At 36.4% G+C, this 14,647-nt stretch overlaps 2 protein-coding genes across 8 annotated transcripts; both read right to left on the bottom strand.

Annotated features, from left to right (window-relative positions):
- Positions 1 to 1,052: 1,052 nt before the first annotated feature.
- LOC125222745 (dihydrolipoyllysine-residue succinyltransferase component of 2-oxoglutarate dehydrogenase complex 1, mitochondrial-like) lies at positions 1,053 to 5,610 on the bottom strand. 7 transcript variants are annotated; one of them, XM_048125529.2, is made up of 15 exons: positions 5,579 to 5,610; positions 5,274 to 5,345; positions 5,083 to 5,157; positions 4,749 to 4,806; positions 4,629 to 4,656; positions 4,223 to 4,293; positions 3,840 to 3,917; positions 3,686 to 3,741; positions 3,422 to 3,466; positions 3,063 to 3,332; positions 2,881 to 2,975; positions 2,304 to 2,394; positions 2,118 to 2,228; positions 1,556 to 1,750; positions 1,053 to 1,470 (listed from the first exon to the last, which is right to left on the bottom strand). In XM_048125529.2, exons 2-15 carry the CDS (start codon positions 5,322 to 5,324, stop codon positions 1,279 to 1,281), a joined length of 1,416 nt encoding a protein of 471 aa, XP_047981486.2. In that variant the 5' UTR covers positions 5,325 to 5,345; positions 5,579 to 5,610; the 3' UTR covers positions 1,053 to 1,278. The 7 variants fall into 7 exon arrangements, with proteins under 7 accessions (XP_047981486.2, XP_047981482.2, XP_047981483.2 ...); XM_048125525.2 differs by lacking the exon at positions 5,579 to 5,610 and adding an exon at positions 5,460 to 5,577 and having other exon boundaries at positions 5,274 to 5,348; XM_048125526.2 differs by lacking the exon at positions 5,579 to 5,610 and adding an exon at positions 5,460 to 5,564.
- A 916-nt stretch (positions 5,611 to 6,526) lies between these two features.
- ABCI20 (non-intrinsic ABC protein 9) lies at positions 6,527 to 9,278 on the bottom strand. Its single transcript, XM_048120798.2, has 7 exons — positions 8,985 to 9,278; positions 8,775 to 8,908; positions 8,344 to 8,463; positions 7,404 to 7,499; positions 7,170 to 7,322; positions 7,020 to 7,097; positions 6,527 to 6,909 (listed from the first exon to the last, which is right to left on the bottom strand). The coding sequence occupies exons 1-7, from the start codon at positions 9,154 to 9,156 to the stop codon at positions 6,706 to 6,708; spliced, it is 957 nt and encodes a 318-aa protein (XP_047976755.1). The 5' UTR covers positions 9,157 to 9,278; the 3' UTR covers positions 6,527 to 6,705.
- Between the last annotated feature and the right edge of the window lie 5,369 nt (positions 9,279 to 14,647).

Genomic DNA, 14,647 nt, shown 5'->3' on the forward strand with positions numbered 1-14,647 from the left:
TTGGTGTAATAGTTTATGTTATAATCCTCCCATTCTTTCATTTTTTTTGTCGTAAATTAATCAGATAACATTCCATTTAATAATATATATATATATATATATATATATATATATATATATATTTAATTTGATGTAGGTAATAAGAGATATCATGGTTCATTATTGCTAAAACTTTTTTTATTAAACAAAAGTCATTTATTTTCAAATTATAATTATTAGTTTTGTAAAAATTAGTACTATATTTTTGAATAAAAGTTATTATATTTAGATAAAGATATTACTATTATTTTATTGAGTAAAGGTATATTTATTCTTTATAAGTAAATATTATTTTTCCAATGAATAAAAGTTGGAGTATTATTTTAATAAATAAAATCCAGTAGTATTATTTTGATGTACAAAAGCTATTGTTCTAATTATTAAGGTTACTATTGTTACTGACAAGAGTTCACTGTTTTTTGCTGATAAAATTTATCATTCTAATGTATAAAAGTTATTATTCAAATAAAACTTATTGTTCTTGGAAAATTTGACTCATAGAATAAGATTTATGATTTCATGAATTTAATTTCTAAATAAAAAATAAGATAAACATATTTGGATTGCGGATCTTAACTTATTTACAGCAAAATACATAATGCCTATTAATTAGTTTGTTGTATTCAGTTCAAATAAGTTTAATAGTCAATGATATCCTATTACTACTATCATTTAATGGCTAACATCAATTTAATTTCCCGAAACAAATGTATTTTCCTATAATACTGTTGAATATTCAAATTATTGTTCATATAAGTAGAAGTTAGAGAATTATTTATGAGAATAAAAGTTTATTATTTTTATAGATAAAAGTGATATTTGTCCTTTAACAATACACGGTATATTATAAAATAAATATGCCTGAATGGAAGGCTTATACATACAAATTCTTGATCTACTTACTTTCAGGTTAATTATGCTATTTACTAATTCAATATAAGACTTTCCAACACAAAAATCAGGGTAGTAAACCAAAATACAGCATGATCAATCATTTATAGAACAGAATCATGTAGGTGCAAAAAAATAAATTAAACGGTTTTAACTTTGGCAATTTTCAACAATCAAGCACCGTAGACAATAAATACTCTTTCCAAATTCGGACACGGGTGGCCGCATGCAAAGGCCACACAATCTTCGTTCAAAGACGGAAGCAATTAACTGCAAAAAAACTTTCAATATTGTGCATTTATTTTGCCAACTCAAACTCATGGATGCGCATCAACATCCACAGTTGCATTATACATCCAACAGCAATCTGCGTGGGTCTTCCACCACATCTTTGATTCTTCTCAAGAAGAACACTGCCTCTCTCCCATCAATCAGCCTATGGTCATATGTGAGTGCAATGTACATCATGGGTCTCGGAACTATGTTGCCTCCAACCACCATAGGGCGGCTCACTATCGAGTGCATCCCCAGGATAGCAGACTACAATTTCAAGCCAAGGAGGAACCGCTCAATCACTAAATGAATATAAAGAACCAACATATCAAAAAACAGAAGAGGCACATACCTGGGGAGGATTGATGATGGGAGTACTCAGAAGACTTCCATATACACCACCATTCGATATGGTAAACGTTCCCCCAGCCATCTCATCAATTGATATACTGCCATCATTGGCTTTCTTAGCCAGGTTATTAATCGCCTTCTCAACCTCTGCAAAATTCATGTTTTCCGCATTCCGTAGAACCGGAACAACAAGACCCTGACGAAATATAGAAATTGCTCCAAATAAGTGATTGAGAAACCTTACAAATTTGCATAGCTACCAAAAGGTATATGAGGGAAGTCAAGTCAAGTCCGTTAATTTTTGCAGAAGCCAATCAAAGCTAGCTTTTCTCATTACATGATAAAACACAAAAACTCCCTAACAAGATTATGTGTGGAAATATAAAAGGTGTTATATCCATATATGAAAAAGATTCTGTCTATTCACAGTCCTATGTCCATGGAAGTAAATTACCATTGATCCTACTTCATATGTCCATGTAAGCTGTGTACTTCATTAAATATTTCAAAGTTTTGTCTCCAAGTAAATATCTTAAAATAAGAAGTAAATGCGGGCATCTTGCCTTGGGGGTGCCAACAGCTATGCTAATATCTACATAATCTCTGTAAATGATATCATCCCCATCAATAACGGCATTCACTATTGGCTGCTTCTGCAGAGCACTTATTGCTGCCTGAAATAAAAATTTAACAGGTTGGGTAACATTAAACATGCATACGAATATAAACCTGTATTAATTCAAGCATACTTTTACAAATCCGGACATTAGACCCAGCTTCACACCATGTTTTTCAGCAAAAGCATCCTTGTAGTCAGAACGAAGCTTCATCAAATTCGTCCTGATAAAAAACAAAATAGATGTCTAACTGTCAGAGATGTACCATGATAATCATATGGTATAAAAATTCTAGATTTCATAAAGGGTAATGAGCAACAAATTGATAAATATTCCGAATATTGTTGGATGCCATAATATCGGGATTTATAAGACTTGAAAAAAATACCAAATGCCAACTGAGAAATATCAGTCACATTTTTGTCTACTGACAAGGGTGAAACAGCTCAAATAAATGCATCCATACAAAATTGGTTAAACTCCAGATATAAACAGGAAAAAAAAAGCATGATGATGAACCAGCAAAATAACTAACTGGTGAGTAACCAGCAGAATGGAATGTCAAAAGCTACCTTCATTTTTGTTTTAGCCAAAACAAAACGACATGATTGACTAAACCACAAAGGTAACAGAAATCACAAATATCTGAGCAGACCTATATCCTCTTTAATCGAGCAAATCAAAACCACATGGAGATGAATAAACTCACATGTCAACTTCATTGAATGTTGTCAGCAATGCGAATGTGTTTTGGGAATCCTTCAATCGTGTAGCAACTCTTTTCCTAAGTCTTGTCATAGGCACCTGCACCAGAGCATATAATGTTACAATCTCCACTTATGAAAAAATATATAATAGCATCAGCCAAATACATGGAAACTTTGGTCATACACGTCTCTCCCTTTCTTTAGGGGGCAGCTGGGGCTCAGTAGCAGAATGTTTGGGAGGAGGAGGTCCTTTAGGCTTTTCTACAGCGGGTTTCGTCTCAACTTTAGGTGCTGGCTTCTCCTTTTTCTCTTCAGCAGCAGGTGCCAGTGTAGAAGGAGATTTTTCAGAGGGTTTCTCATCAGAAGGTGCAACATGAGTCGCACCCTCACCAGATTTTGATATTATAGCAACCTTGGTACCAGGTTCTACAGTATCTCCTTCCTTAGCTACAAACTATTAGCAGACAAAAGAAAAATAACATCAAGGCCAAAGTAACAAAACAGAGAATTAGACTAATTACTATTCCAATTATGAAATTTCACCTCCTTGATCACCCCTGCTTCAGGACTATTCACATCAATGGTGACCTGGAATCATGAGCAACCAAATAGAAAACGTAAGATAAGAGCCTTGGAGAAGAATCTTAAGTATATAAAAAGTTTCTTCTCTTAGCTCTGGATAAGCAACATAATATTAAGCTGCAAACACAAGTCACATTAACATCCAGAATCATCAATAGCAGATGATGATTCTGCAGCAGGAAATGGTCGAGAAATATTCTAAGTTCACTGTTATTAAAGGAGTACCTTGTCTGTTTCAATCTGAGCTATTGGCTCATCCACTTCAACTCTATCCCCAGGTTCTGCTCAAAACAGCAATCAGTTGAAAAGTAAACATCCGATTAACATTAAGAGGCTAATAACTTTTGTGAAAACATTCGGCATAGATAAAGAAACATACTTTTCAAGAATGTTGCCAAAGTGCCATCAGTTATTGATTCACCCATAAAAGGGACAACAGCTTCAAAAACATCACCATCTGCTTATACATCAATAAGATGAGCAAGTTACAAGCATGAATCTAAAATGAATAAAGTAATAAATAAATACATTGAATGTGTCTCCGAGCAATCTGCATAGCTATAGCCAATCTTAATTCTGATATCATATGCGATTCGATCAATAATTTCAATAGCGAACACTTAAACGATCAAAGGCCATAGTGCAAATGAGATAATGAAACCAGCATTGCAGATCAAACCCGCATGTACTAATTCTAGAAGAGGAAAACACCTATGATTCACCAATAAGCATTATTTAGTGCCACCAAAGTAGATACCATACCACTGTCAGAACTGAATGACCTACTCCAAGTCTGTAAAGTCACATTTTTCAGGGAACTGTCCAGTGCTTCCCTGCAAACAAAACAAAAAAAAAAAACAGATCCATCTGAGGTGAATTTTCAGTAGAATGTATACAATTTGTGCCTTTTCAGTTAATCAAATGATATGAAGGTCAAGCAACAACATTCCACTAGATCTTGAGGCTACTTCACGATGCTGGCAGTCTCCATGATATAATCACCATGTCCAATAGTATAAATTTCTTATTCCACAATTGGAACAGTTTGCTAGAATTAATCTCTTTATTTGGTACATGCTAATCCCATTTTATCCTACTATTCATCATAAAGTAAAATCTACGCAATGTATGAAAACCTGTTAAATGTATATGATATTGAACCACTGACCTTTTTGGCATCAGAGACATTGTTCGTCCTGTAAAAATATGATAGATAAATCGTTGGTGCAAATCCATCTAATGAGTAATTTGGTCTATGTAAGGGCAAAGAATAAGAAACTGCTCATACCAGCCAAAGGAAGGTGAGAAAATGCTCGAACATTGCCAAATCCCCTTACGCAATTAATCTGTTCAACATCTCAAACATAAGTGACAGTGACAGATATAGTCGAGACACCTCAATTCCGAAATCAAACACAATTAAATAGCAAACATCATAGCAAGTTAGCAACCAGATACAGTTTCTTCATCCGCAATTACTTAAGTTATGAAAAGTATGAAGCAACTCATGGACAACCATTTCTACCAAAACAGGAGTAACAGGTGAAAGCAGAATATACATGCATGTATTCACATTTCTATGATGCTAGCATTTACCATTGAAAATTAAACCATCAAATTACCTCCTCTCCCACTGCAGAGCTCAGCAGGTGAGCAGATCCTGTAGGCTTAAGCTTGTAAAATGATTTTCCGTAAACCTACTCAAAGAAATGCACAAGTGATTACCGACACGCATATTTTCCCACCAGCAAAACAGAATATCATTGAGAAATTACATGCGCGTAGATATAGTCAAAAGGTAGGAGGGATTTACCGAAGCAGATGAGGCGCCGGAAGCGGCTTTCCGCCTTAAAACACCTAACATGACGCCTTCGATCTGTTCGACCTGCTAAACGAACATAAAGATCCTTCAGGGAAAAAAAGCAGATATGATACGAGATTAAAATTAATAAAATCATCACCGCCAACCGAGGTAATAGATCTCAAATTAAGTGATTACGTGAATGCAAGGCGAAATCGAGAGAAGAGAGAATGTAATGTGATTAGGGTTTGATTATGTGAAGGTACAAGTACAGCGTGAAGGGAACAATTCTAAAAAAATACAGTAAGATCTTCTACCTTCGTTGTTGATTGACTTTCCAGAAGCGTAGAATGCGCCTCTTGAATAATTGCACTAAACAGAGCTTGGTCTTTGATTTAGGCTTGGGCTTGGGCTTATAATTGGGCTTGGGCTTGGGCTTTTGTATATGCACAGTCAGAATGATATATTCGAATGCGTTACCTTTAAATTTCACTTAAAACGAATAAACCACATTTCCCTTTACATTGCAAAACGCTAAATTATTTGAAGGATTTGCTAAAATATTTCAACACAAGTTTGATATTAAGTATTTTACACTTTTATTTTTTACCTAAAATGAATAAAACCCATTTTCCTTAGTTTGCAAAACTATAATTTATTTGAAGGATTTGCTAAAATATTTCAGACTAAGTTTGATATAGAATATTTTCTATTTTTTTTTTTCTAACTTGAAACGAACCAAGCTCCATTTAATTTGCAAAACCATAAATTATTTGATGGGTTTGCTAAAATAGTTTGAAAGAAGTTTGTAGTACTTCCTCCGTTAATAATAGAGTCATTTTGTCATTTTGGTACGTTCCATAGTAATAAAGTTATTTTTCTTTTTAGTAAAAAATTCAACACATTTTTTCACATCTATTTTATTTTCTATTACTTTATTCTTTCTTCATCTCTATACTGTTTTCATTTTTCACTTTACTTAACTCACCTAACACAATTTTTTAATCTTTGTGCCAAAAATAAACGCATTTATTACTATGAAGCGGAGTGAGTATAAAGTATTTCACTTTCTTTTTTGACCTGAAACGAATAGTCCACTTTTCTTTCGGCCGTAACATGTCTCTCTCTCCCGTGCTCTCTAGCTAGGCCAAGGCATGTTCCATCGTTACCAGTCACCGTCATTTTATGGCACCTCAGCGTTGATTTCCGCTAAATGAAGAAAGATGAGATAATTACGAATTTTTTGTTTGGTGATTCATAGTTCCTTTTTTTAAAACTGCGCAATTGACTAAAATTTAATTAAGTAAAAATACATATGTATACTATATTTTTATTTGGTACTTATAATGCTGCAATCAGCAAAACAATTTTGGAAAATAATATGATGAGGCCAACAAAGACACATCAAGCTCTAATAATACTCCTGGTAGTTTTGTGTTTCCTTTTATCTGAGGACCCTATTTGAGCTTAACACAAAATTCTCTTCTCCAGCAACAGTTGAGTTCAGCCTCCCAGCAGCCCACCCGTTATTTATCACACGGCTTCCTTCTACTTGTTTCTCATGTTCCGGCAGCCCCTTCGCCTTCCTCTCTTTCCTCCTCAGCCGCTCCTCGTCTCTCTCTTTCCTCAGCCAACGCTCCACAGTCCTCTGCAACGTCAATACCACAACATGAGCTTCAAGCTATTTCTTCAATCTTGAAGAATGCAAGGATTCTGATATCAATTAAATTTTGTATTTGTAGTTTAAGAGGAACTGACCATCAAGGATAGATTGCTAAGCTCCTTGATTTCATTTATTGGCGATGCGAGTTGCAACTTCCCTTGAGACACGTAAACCTGACAAGTATGATGGTTGAGAATTAGCTAGACTGAGAAGAGCTGAAGCAGACATGCTGGAATCAGACTTACAATGTGAGACGGCCAATCCTCAAGGCCATCGAAAATATGTGTAGCGTAGATGATTGTAGCTCCCCTCTCGTCACATTCCTTTTTCAGAAACTTTAGGAGATCGGCCCGAGCTAGAACATCTAAGTCGACTGTGATTTCATCGAGCAGAAGGACCTGACAGCATAGGGTATAATGAAGCCTCTTCTCTATTAATTCATTAAAACAATTAGTTGTCAAAAAAGATCACAAACATACCTTGAATGTCTTTAGAAGACCCATACATATTTGAACTCTCCTTCTTTGACCATCAGATACTTTATGCATTCTCCATGACAGATCGATATCTAAAACCTACATCATGAGATACTAATTCATATTTCTCCTAGATCTCAGTATCTGGTTACTGGTCATCTAAGTATATGTGATCATTGAACAAAGACGGATCAATTCAAATAAAGTTAGTTCAGCACGACTAGCCTTGTGTTCGCATACACAATCTGCTCTTTATTTTCATTGCAGTGGCAAGCAAGAAACTATTATGTGTAACTCCATAGATGCATTTGATTAAAGTCAGATACGTTATTATATTGATCAACTCACCGAGTCCACTTAGGTAACACGCCCTTGAAAAATGTTCGATCAAAATACTAAAACTGGGACTCTGTGGTCACTAAAAGGATAATCAGAACCTCACAAAAGCTTGGAAAATTGACCATAATAATCACAAGCTTCCTCATAGGCATTATCTAAGCCCTGGTGAATGACGAGTTATATGAATGTTCAAAAAAGAACTACGGCGTGCATTTCCATAGTCTCTCACTTTATACATCAAATAAAGGGTGTGCTGGTGCTTTTCAAGCTTCGTCTATGTTTTATTTAAATAGATAGAGAGCAGGATTCAATAGTTTTAACTTTTTTTCTTTGCTTTCAATGAATACAGATTTTTGATATGATTGACCAGATATGGTGTAATAGCAGTAAACAACAGTTGATTTGCTCAGTTCATTTATTTTGAAAACTAGCTAGGAAGAAATTTTCACATCAGCCACATTCTCTATCAAGGCAGTCATTTTGCAACTTTTAAGTGACAGACCAAATGCAAACATTTCAACTTTCAAGGCAGAAAAAATCAAGCAAAGACAGAAAATGTATTTAAGAATAAAGAGAAACAAAAAATCAAGGAAACACATTATACCTTTATCAGTTCATCTCGTCTTTTGGGATCGACACCTGCTACCCCGAAAATCATTTTATCAGCAGGCACATCCATTTGAATTGGAACCTCATAACCAGCAAAAGCAACTTCTCTCCTCCACTGGATAATTAAGCTTCCACAAATCAAAAACCAAGTACTTGCAAACGATTATCATTTGAGAAGTTGTTTTCTCTTCATTCTAGTCATAAATGTCTTGGAAATGGACAGTAATTGTACTAGTAGTACTTTTTAAGATCCTTCACTTGTTCTCATATTCCAAATTCCAAGAATTTCTCTCATAACATCTTTATCTAAAATGCAAATGCAGTTAAAAATTTCCTATCATACATCAAAACCAAATCCAACCTATGCAGATCAAGACTGAAGAAACGTAAAAATAATCCAGAAAATAAAATCGAAGAATGACAGACCTCGCCGCCAAGATAAGAAAGATCGCCTGAGGCGGTCAATGCGGTGTCGTGAAACGCCGATCTTCCCAAAACCCTAACAGTTTCCTGATCCACCATGTGCTTCCCTCCAATAATTTTCAAGATAGTCGTTTTCCCTAAATGCCCACCATGAAATTCAATTAAAAAAAATTGCAGGCAATCACGATTAACAGAAAGAGAGGGAGATAGAACCTGCGCCGTTGGAGCCGACGAGAAGGCAGCGGCTGCCGGCGAAGAGAGAGAGATTGAAATCCTGAATGAGAGGCTTTGCGCCGGGCGGAGGATGGCCGTCGATTCCCGGATAGGTGAATTTGAGGTTGGTGACCTGCACTGTAGGCTGAGACTTTTCCACCTCCACCGCCATAATTCCTTCGTTTTTCTGGTGTAGCTGTTTTTGTAGAGGTTGGAGTTTGGACAATGAAGGTTGGTAGACGCAATTTTGATGTCGTGGAGCGCTTCTTCTCTTCTCACTACGTTTAAACTTTATAGTTGGGCAGTTGGAATTAAACGCCGCAATATGTTTGATTCACAAATCTACACGTTGTGTCAAATAAATTTAAGAGGCTGAGAGCACTTCCCAATGGCACTCCCTTATTTTTTCCTTATTTCTCCCTAACTCCTGCCACATCAGCGCCACATCAGCATCACATTTTATCCCCAGTTTTTAGCCAACTGCTACATTGGTTTCTCCCTTATTTCTCCCTTATTTCTCCCTAACTCAACATTTCATTTTTACATCATTATTTTTTATATTATTTAATTTTCTCTACAAATGTATTTAATAAATAGACTAATAATGAACAATTCATCGTTGTATTAATCATTGGAAAATATAATACAACGAGAAAAAAAAAACTACAAATAAAAAACGCAAATAAATAAAGATTTAAAAAAAAAAAAACTAAGACGGAGGGGCCTGAGGGGCGTCGGGATCGAGGCCCATCGTAATCTGCAGGCTTTGGATGCATTTCCAGAGGGCCGCCTTTTCTTCAGGGGTCCCGCCGCCGGTGAAGTACAGCGTGTACATCTGCGTCAGATTGGCGACATTGCTCGAATAAGTGGCTTTTTCTAAGTCGATGTGGGGTTCCGACTCGACTTCCGACGTTGTGCCCTTCCCCTTCCGCCTTCTTCGCTCCCTCCGGGCGCTCGTGCGGACCATCCCCACTCAAGTCGATGTGGGTCGCGCTCCCCTCGCTCTCCGAAACGCTAAGTCGCGAGCGCACCGATTTCCCGTGCAGCGCGACGTGCATCCCCTTCCGGAATTTGGGGAGATCCTTCAGCTTATCGTAGATGTTCCAATACTTGAACCCCTTCGACAAGTACTGGCCACAATACCTCTGCATGGCCTCATCTCGGACCATATGCTCGTTCTGGCCACTGGGCATGTTCGCCAACAAGTTAGAATAAATACCGTTGAAGTGGCCGCAGTCCCTCATGAGGCGCTCCCAATGCCGACGGATCGCCTCGCTGCCATGGTCCTTCATTGAGGCAGTCTTGTGGCTCCTGTACTTCGCGGCAACCCGCTCCCAGAATATGATCTCAGTCTGGTAGTTGCTGCGCTCCGCGTTCTGTGACGTGTCCGCCCAGCAGGTGGCTATCAGCTCGGACTCTTGCAGAGTGTAAGTAGTCCTTACCCGCTTCGGCCTCTCATCGGAACCCGTATCAGTCGCAGCCGACGACGTCGGCGCCTTCCCCCTCCCGCTCCTAGAAGGCGGCTCGGTGGGCGTTTCTTCCACCTCGAAGTCCTCCGCGCTCAGTGTCGCGGCCTGAGATTCTTGGTCGCCTGGGGTTGATCCGGGGGTGTCGAACTGGGGCCGATACACATCGTCGGCTGGAGAGGGCATTCTGCCGGCAGAGTTGAAGTACGGAGAAAGTCTCCGCGCCGGAGGAGTCTGCAAAGGAGACGGACCCGCGTATGGAAGTTGGCCGGGAGGAGAACCCATCGCCAACAACGAGTGCATCCACTGCTCGTTTGCTTCATCCGTGTTGGGAATTTGTGAACTCGACTCTTTCCCCTTACCCTTACCCTTACCCGAGCGGGAATTTTTCTTCCAAAAGCTCATAATTTTTGGAAGATTGATGAAGATTGAAGATTGGGAGAAGAGATTGAAAATGGAGAGAATGAAGATTGTGGGTGATGAATGGAGGAAATGGAGGAAATATTTATAGGGGTGGAATGTAAAATAGCCGTTGGGCCGAAAAAAAAATAAAAAATTAAATATCGCCGATTTATCGCCGAGCGTCGCCCACAGTGGCCGGCGATCGCTCGGCGATAATCCGGCGAAAAAACGCCGCTTGGCGAAATAACGGTAAGATTATCACCGAATTATCGCCGATTTCACCACAACGGCCGGCGATAATCCGGCGATGTTCGGCGATTTTTCGCCGGATTTTCGCCACCCCTATTGGAAGTGCTCTGAGCTCAAATGAATTAAAGTCGAAATTATCTCGTGAATTTTTGGGGTATTTGTTAGTAAGTATAGTAGTGCTGTTGTTATCTTATTTTAATTAATTCATAATTTGTAGATCCTATTTTGTAAGTAAGATAAGATGTAGTAGTAAGTAGCAGATTTAAGTTGCTCCAAACTTATTCAATTTTAATTTCTTTAAATTGATCTCGACCTTACTTCAAGAATGAAAATTAAAGAAATTGAGTAGGAGTGTTAATTTAGCTTAGTACCAGAAAACACCAGTAATAGGCCCAAGCTTAAAAATCAAAAGCCCAATAAGAATGGAGCCCAATTACTGTAAAAAAACAAAAGCCGGATAAGAAATCTTATCCCTCTACGTTATATTTTGTCATTACAACATATTATCAGGATTAAAGTGTCTCCACCTTCTTTTTTTTTCAAAAACTCACAGAAAACAATATCAAGCCCTCCAATATAAAAAGTAATCAAGCCCATTTGAATTCTTCGTCCGCCTCATGAAGCAATTTTATCCACTGACCGGCCTGAATAAGAAATAGCAAAAAATTCAAAGCTCGACTATTTCAAGCTTGAAGTTTTGACATCTTGTATATTAATTATTATGTTTTAAATCAGAGATATAATTTTGATAGTATATTATTAATTTTAACTTTTTTTACCTAAAAAAGAAATCCGCTGCACAAAAAGTTAAAGGTTAAATATAGGTATCATATAAAGTTGTCAACAACTAACAATGTACTATAGGAGGAAAAAATTCAATGCGAGTCACTGTCACCACTCTATCTCTCCAATTCCAGAGATAAGTCGGCAACGAGGGTTGTTACTTAAACCAGACGTTGCAGGATTGAAGGAGGTCCCCACGTGGTGGAATCTGGTGCACCCACGTGAATCGCTAGATTAGAAATGGGCCCACCCCTGACACGCGGTATACATGCAGGGGAGCGGGATGTGGTCGGTGACGGTTGGTGGAGCTACGTCTATTTGCGCCTGCTTTTATGGAGCAGTTACCTTTCGTTTTCTTATCCCATTTCTTGTCCAAATTAGAGTAGTTGGTATTCAACTCTACAGTTTTACTTGTAAACTTGTGGACAAGCAAAAGAAATATACTTCTTAAACTTCCCTTCCGAAAATTGGCTTATGGAAAAACACGTATGTATACTTATGCTGGTCGAAAAGTTTGACACGAGCTAGCTGTTCTTTTGTAAAGTATGAAAGTGCTAAGTTTATGATTTTCAGATTAAAAATTGCTGTAATTTAAAGTTCTCATTATATCTTGAGAATAATCCTAATAGTACTACTCATGGAGAGTTATTTTTTTTTTGTAAGTATAGTATTTTTTGCTAATTTATAAATACTAGTAATATGAGTACTATGTATAGACCAAGGATGGCTACACTTATCTGTAGACTACACACTACTTTAATTTTAATTTTAATTTCAATAACTATCAAGGCAACACATGTTATTTTTAAACTGTCGAATTAATGGGGAAATAAGCCATATTTGTAATCAAAGGTTTAGGAATAAGCACTTTTGTATATTACTTATGAATCAAATGTATAGTGCTTTAATTGCAAATACTATGTTTAAATGGAGGTTTCAGAACTTTTTCTTTCTAATTCTGAAATTCATGCAAATAAATAATTGATGTTATAATAAGTAAATGTGTACCTTGGAGAATAACAAACATACTTCGGTTAGGGTACACATTTAACAAAATTAAGTACTTCGGTTAGGGTACACATTTTGTCATCCTCGAAAGTTTGCATTTACTTTTTTTTTTTTTTGAATAAATAGATCTTATATTTCACTAGCTACTTTAATTTATAAATGCAGTGTGGATTGTTTCAGACTTTCAGCTATTCACCATTGTTCACCGCAACAGTAGATATATATATATAGAGTAAAAATAATAAGAACAATAATAAAAGTAAATAATTGAAAAGAAATGGAAATGGACAAGAAACAAGCTCATCTACAAATCCTAAAGACAAAAGATACCCTTGGAGTCAGGGGCGGACACACGTGGAGAGAGGGTAGGGCTTAAGCCCTTACCCAATTTTTTTTTTTCTTAATTTTCTATTTTCAAACTTATCAAAATTTGGAAAAATCATGTTAAGCCCTTACCAAATAATGCTACTAAAGACCAAATTATCTTGTGATGAAGAATTGTAAGGGGCTGAAATTAAAGAAGGGGGAAGTAAAAATCTGCAGAAAAAAAGTGTAACAATGGTGTTTGGGAGCGTAGGAAGAAGATGTGTAATTTTATAAATGAATTAATTAATTATAAAAGTAAAAATCAAACTTACCGCACTTACCCCACTTTATATGTACTCGTTTTTAACTTTAAAAAATAGAGAACGCATTTTTATAGAAGTGCTATCACTTTTTAAAATGGGCACACGTTTTTATTAAAATTGAAGGACTTTAAAAAATCAAAGGAATACAGAGGGTTTGAGACTATGAGTTTCTGAGACTTTACCGAAATTAACAGTCAAATTTTACATAAATTGTGAGGCTAAGAGTTTATTAAAGTTGTTAATTTTATATTCTACCTTTTGTCTTTTTAAGATTTTGATAGAATAGTTGCAAATTAAAAAAATTATAACAATGTTAGTTGCGAGCTAATAGTCGTGAATTGTAATTGTCTAATATATAGAATACAGTTATGTTATGTTGATGTGGGTATGATAATATCTTATTGATATAAACTAATGGGAGATGAGTGGATAAATGACATTTTAATTGTGTATATTGAGAAGGACATGTTTTAAACTATTAATAACGAACGAATCTTACAACGTTTTCAATCAATGAGAACGGGTAGAATTCCGTTGCCACCGCTTTAGAAGCTCTGACAAGTTCTTTTTATTAGATATTCCCTCCGTCCCATAAAAATATGGGCAAGGGGTATAGCACAGGAATGAAGACAAAATTGGTAAAGTAAGAGAGAGGATGAAAATGACAGTTAAAGTAGTGTTAAGCGGATAGTAGGACCTATATTATTGAATTAATATAACTTTCCAAAAATGGTATGCACATATTTTTGTGGAAGAACGGACGAAAATGGAAAGTGCACATATTTTTATGGGACGGAGGAAGTATATTTTAGACTAGTTCGTATTAAATATATAATGAAGCTCAGCCCTTACAGTCAATTTTTTCTGCGTCCGCCCCTGCTTGGAGTTATATAAAACAACTAGTACTAATAAACTCAAATTACCGATTTATACCTTAAATGGATATAGATCTATAAGATTATAAATTTTGGCCAAAATTTAGAGTATTTGTTTTACGAACTTTTAATTTAGTATTAAAAATCGTGAATTTAGTCTTTGTAAGAGCATCCACTATAGGTGGATACTTTTTGGTGGACAACTTTTTTTTTTTTGTCCATAGCCACTTTTTATTTGTCCATAGCCACAA

This window comes from Salvia hispanica, chromosome 1 (assembly GCF_029641045.1).
Source record: "Salvia hispanica isolate PSC_SH4W2 chromosome 1, Shi_PSC_v1, whole genome shotgun sequence".
Lineage (NCBI taxonomy): Eukaryota > Viridiplantae > Streptophyta > Magnoliopsida > Lamiales > Lamiaceae > Salvia > Salvia hispanica.

Coding starts and splice junctions, on each gene's coding strand:
- LOC125222745 (XM_048125529.2), bottom strand. CDS start 5,324: ATGTTAGGTGTTTTAAGGCGGAAAGCCGCTTCCGGCGCCTCATCTGCT. Junction 3,742..3,839: donor TTTGGCAACATTCTTGAAAA/GTATGTTTCTTT, acceptor TGTTTTGAGCAG/AACCTGGGGATAGAGTTGAA. Junction 1,471..1,555: donor CCATCATCAATCCTCCCCAG/GTATGTGCCTCT, acceptor TTGAAATTGTAG/TCTGCTATCCTGGGGATGCA.
- ABCI20 (XM_048120798.2), bottom strand. CDS start 9,156: ATGGCGGTGGAGGTGGAAAAGTCTCAGCCTACAGTGCAGGTCACCAAC. Junction 8,909..8,984: donor CGTCGGCTCCAACGGCGCAG/GTTCTATCTCCC, acceptor GTGGGCATTTAG/GGAAAACGACTATCTTGAAA. Junction 7,500..8,343: donor GACGAGATGAACTGATAAAG/GTATAATGTGTT, acceptor CTCATGATGTAG/GTTTTAGATATCGATCTGTC.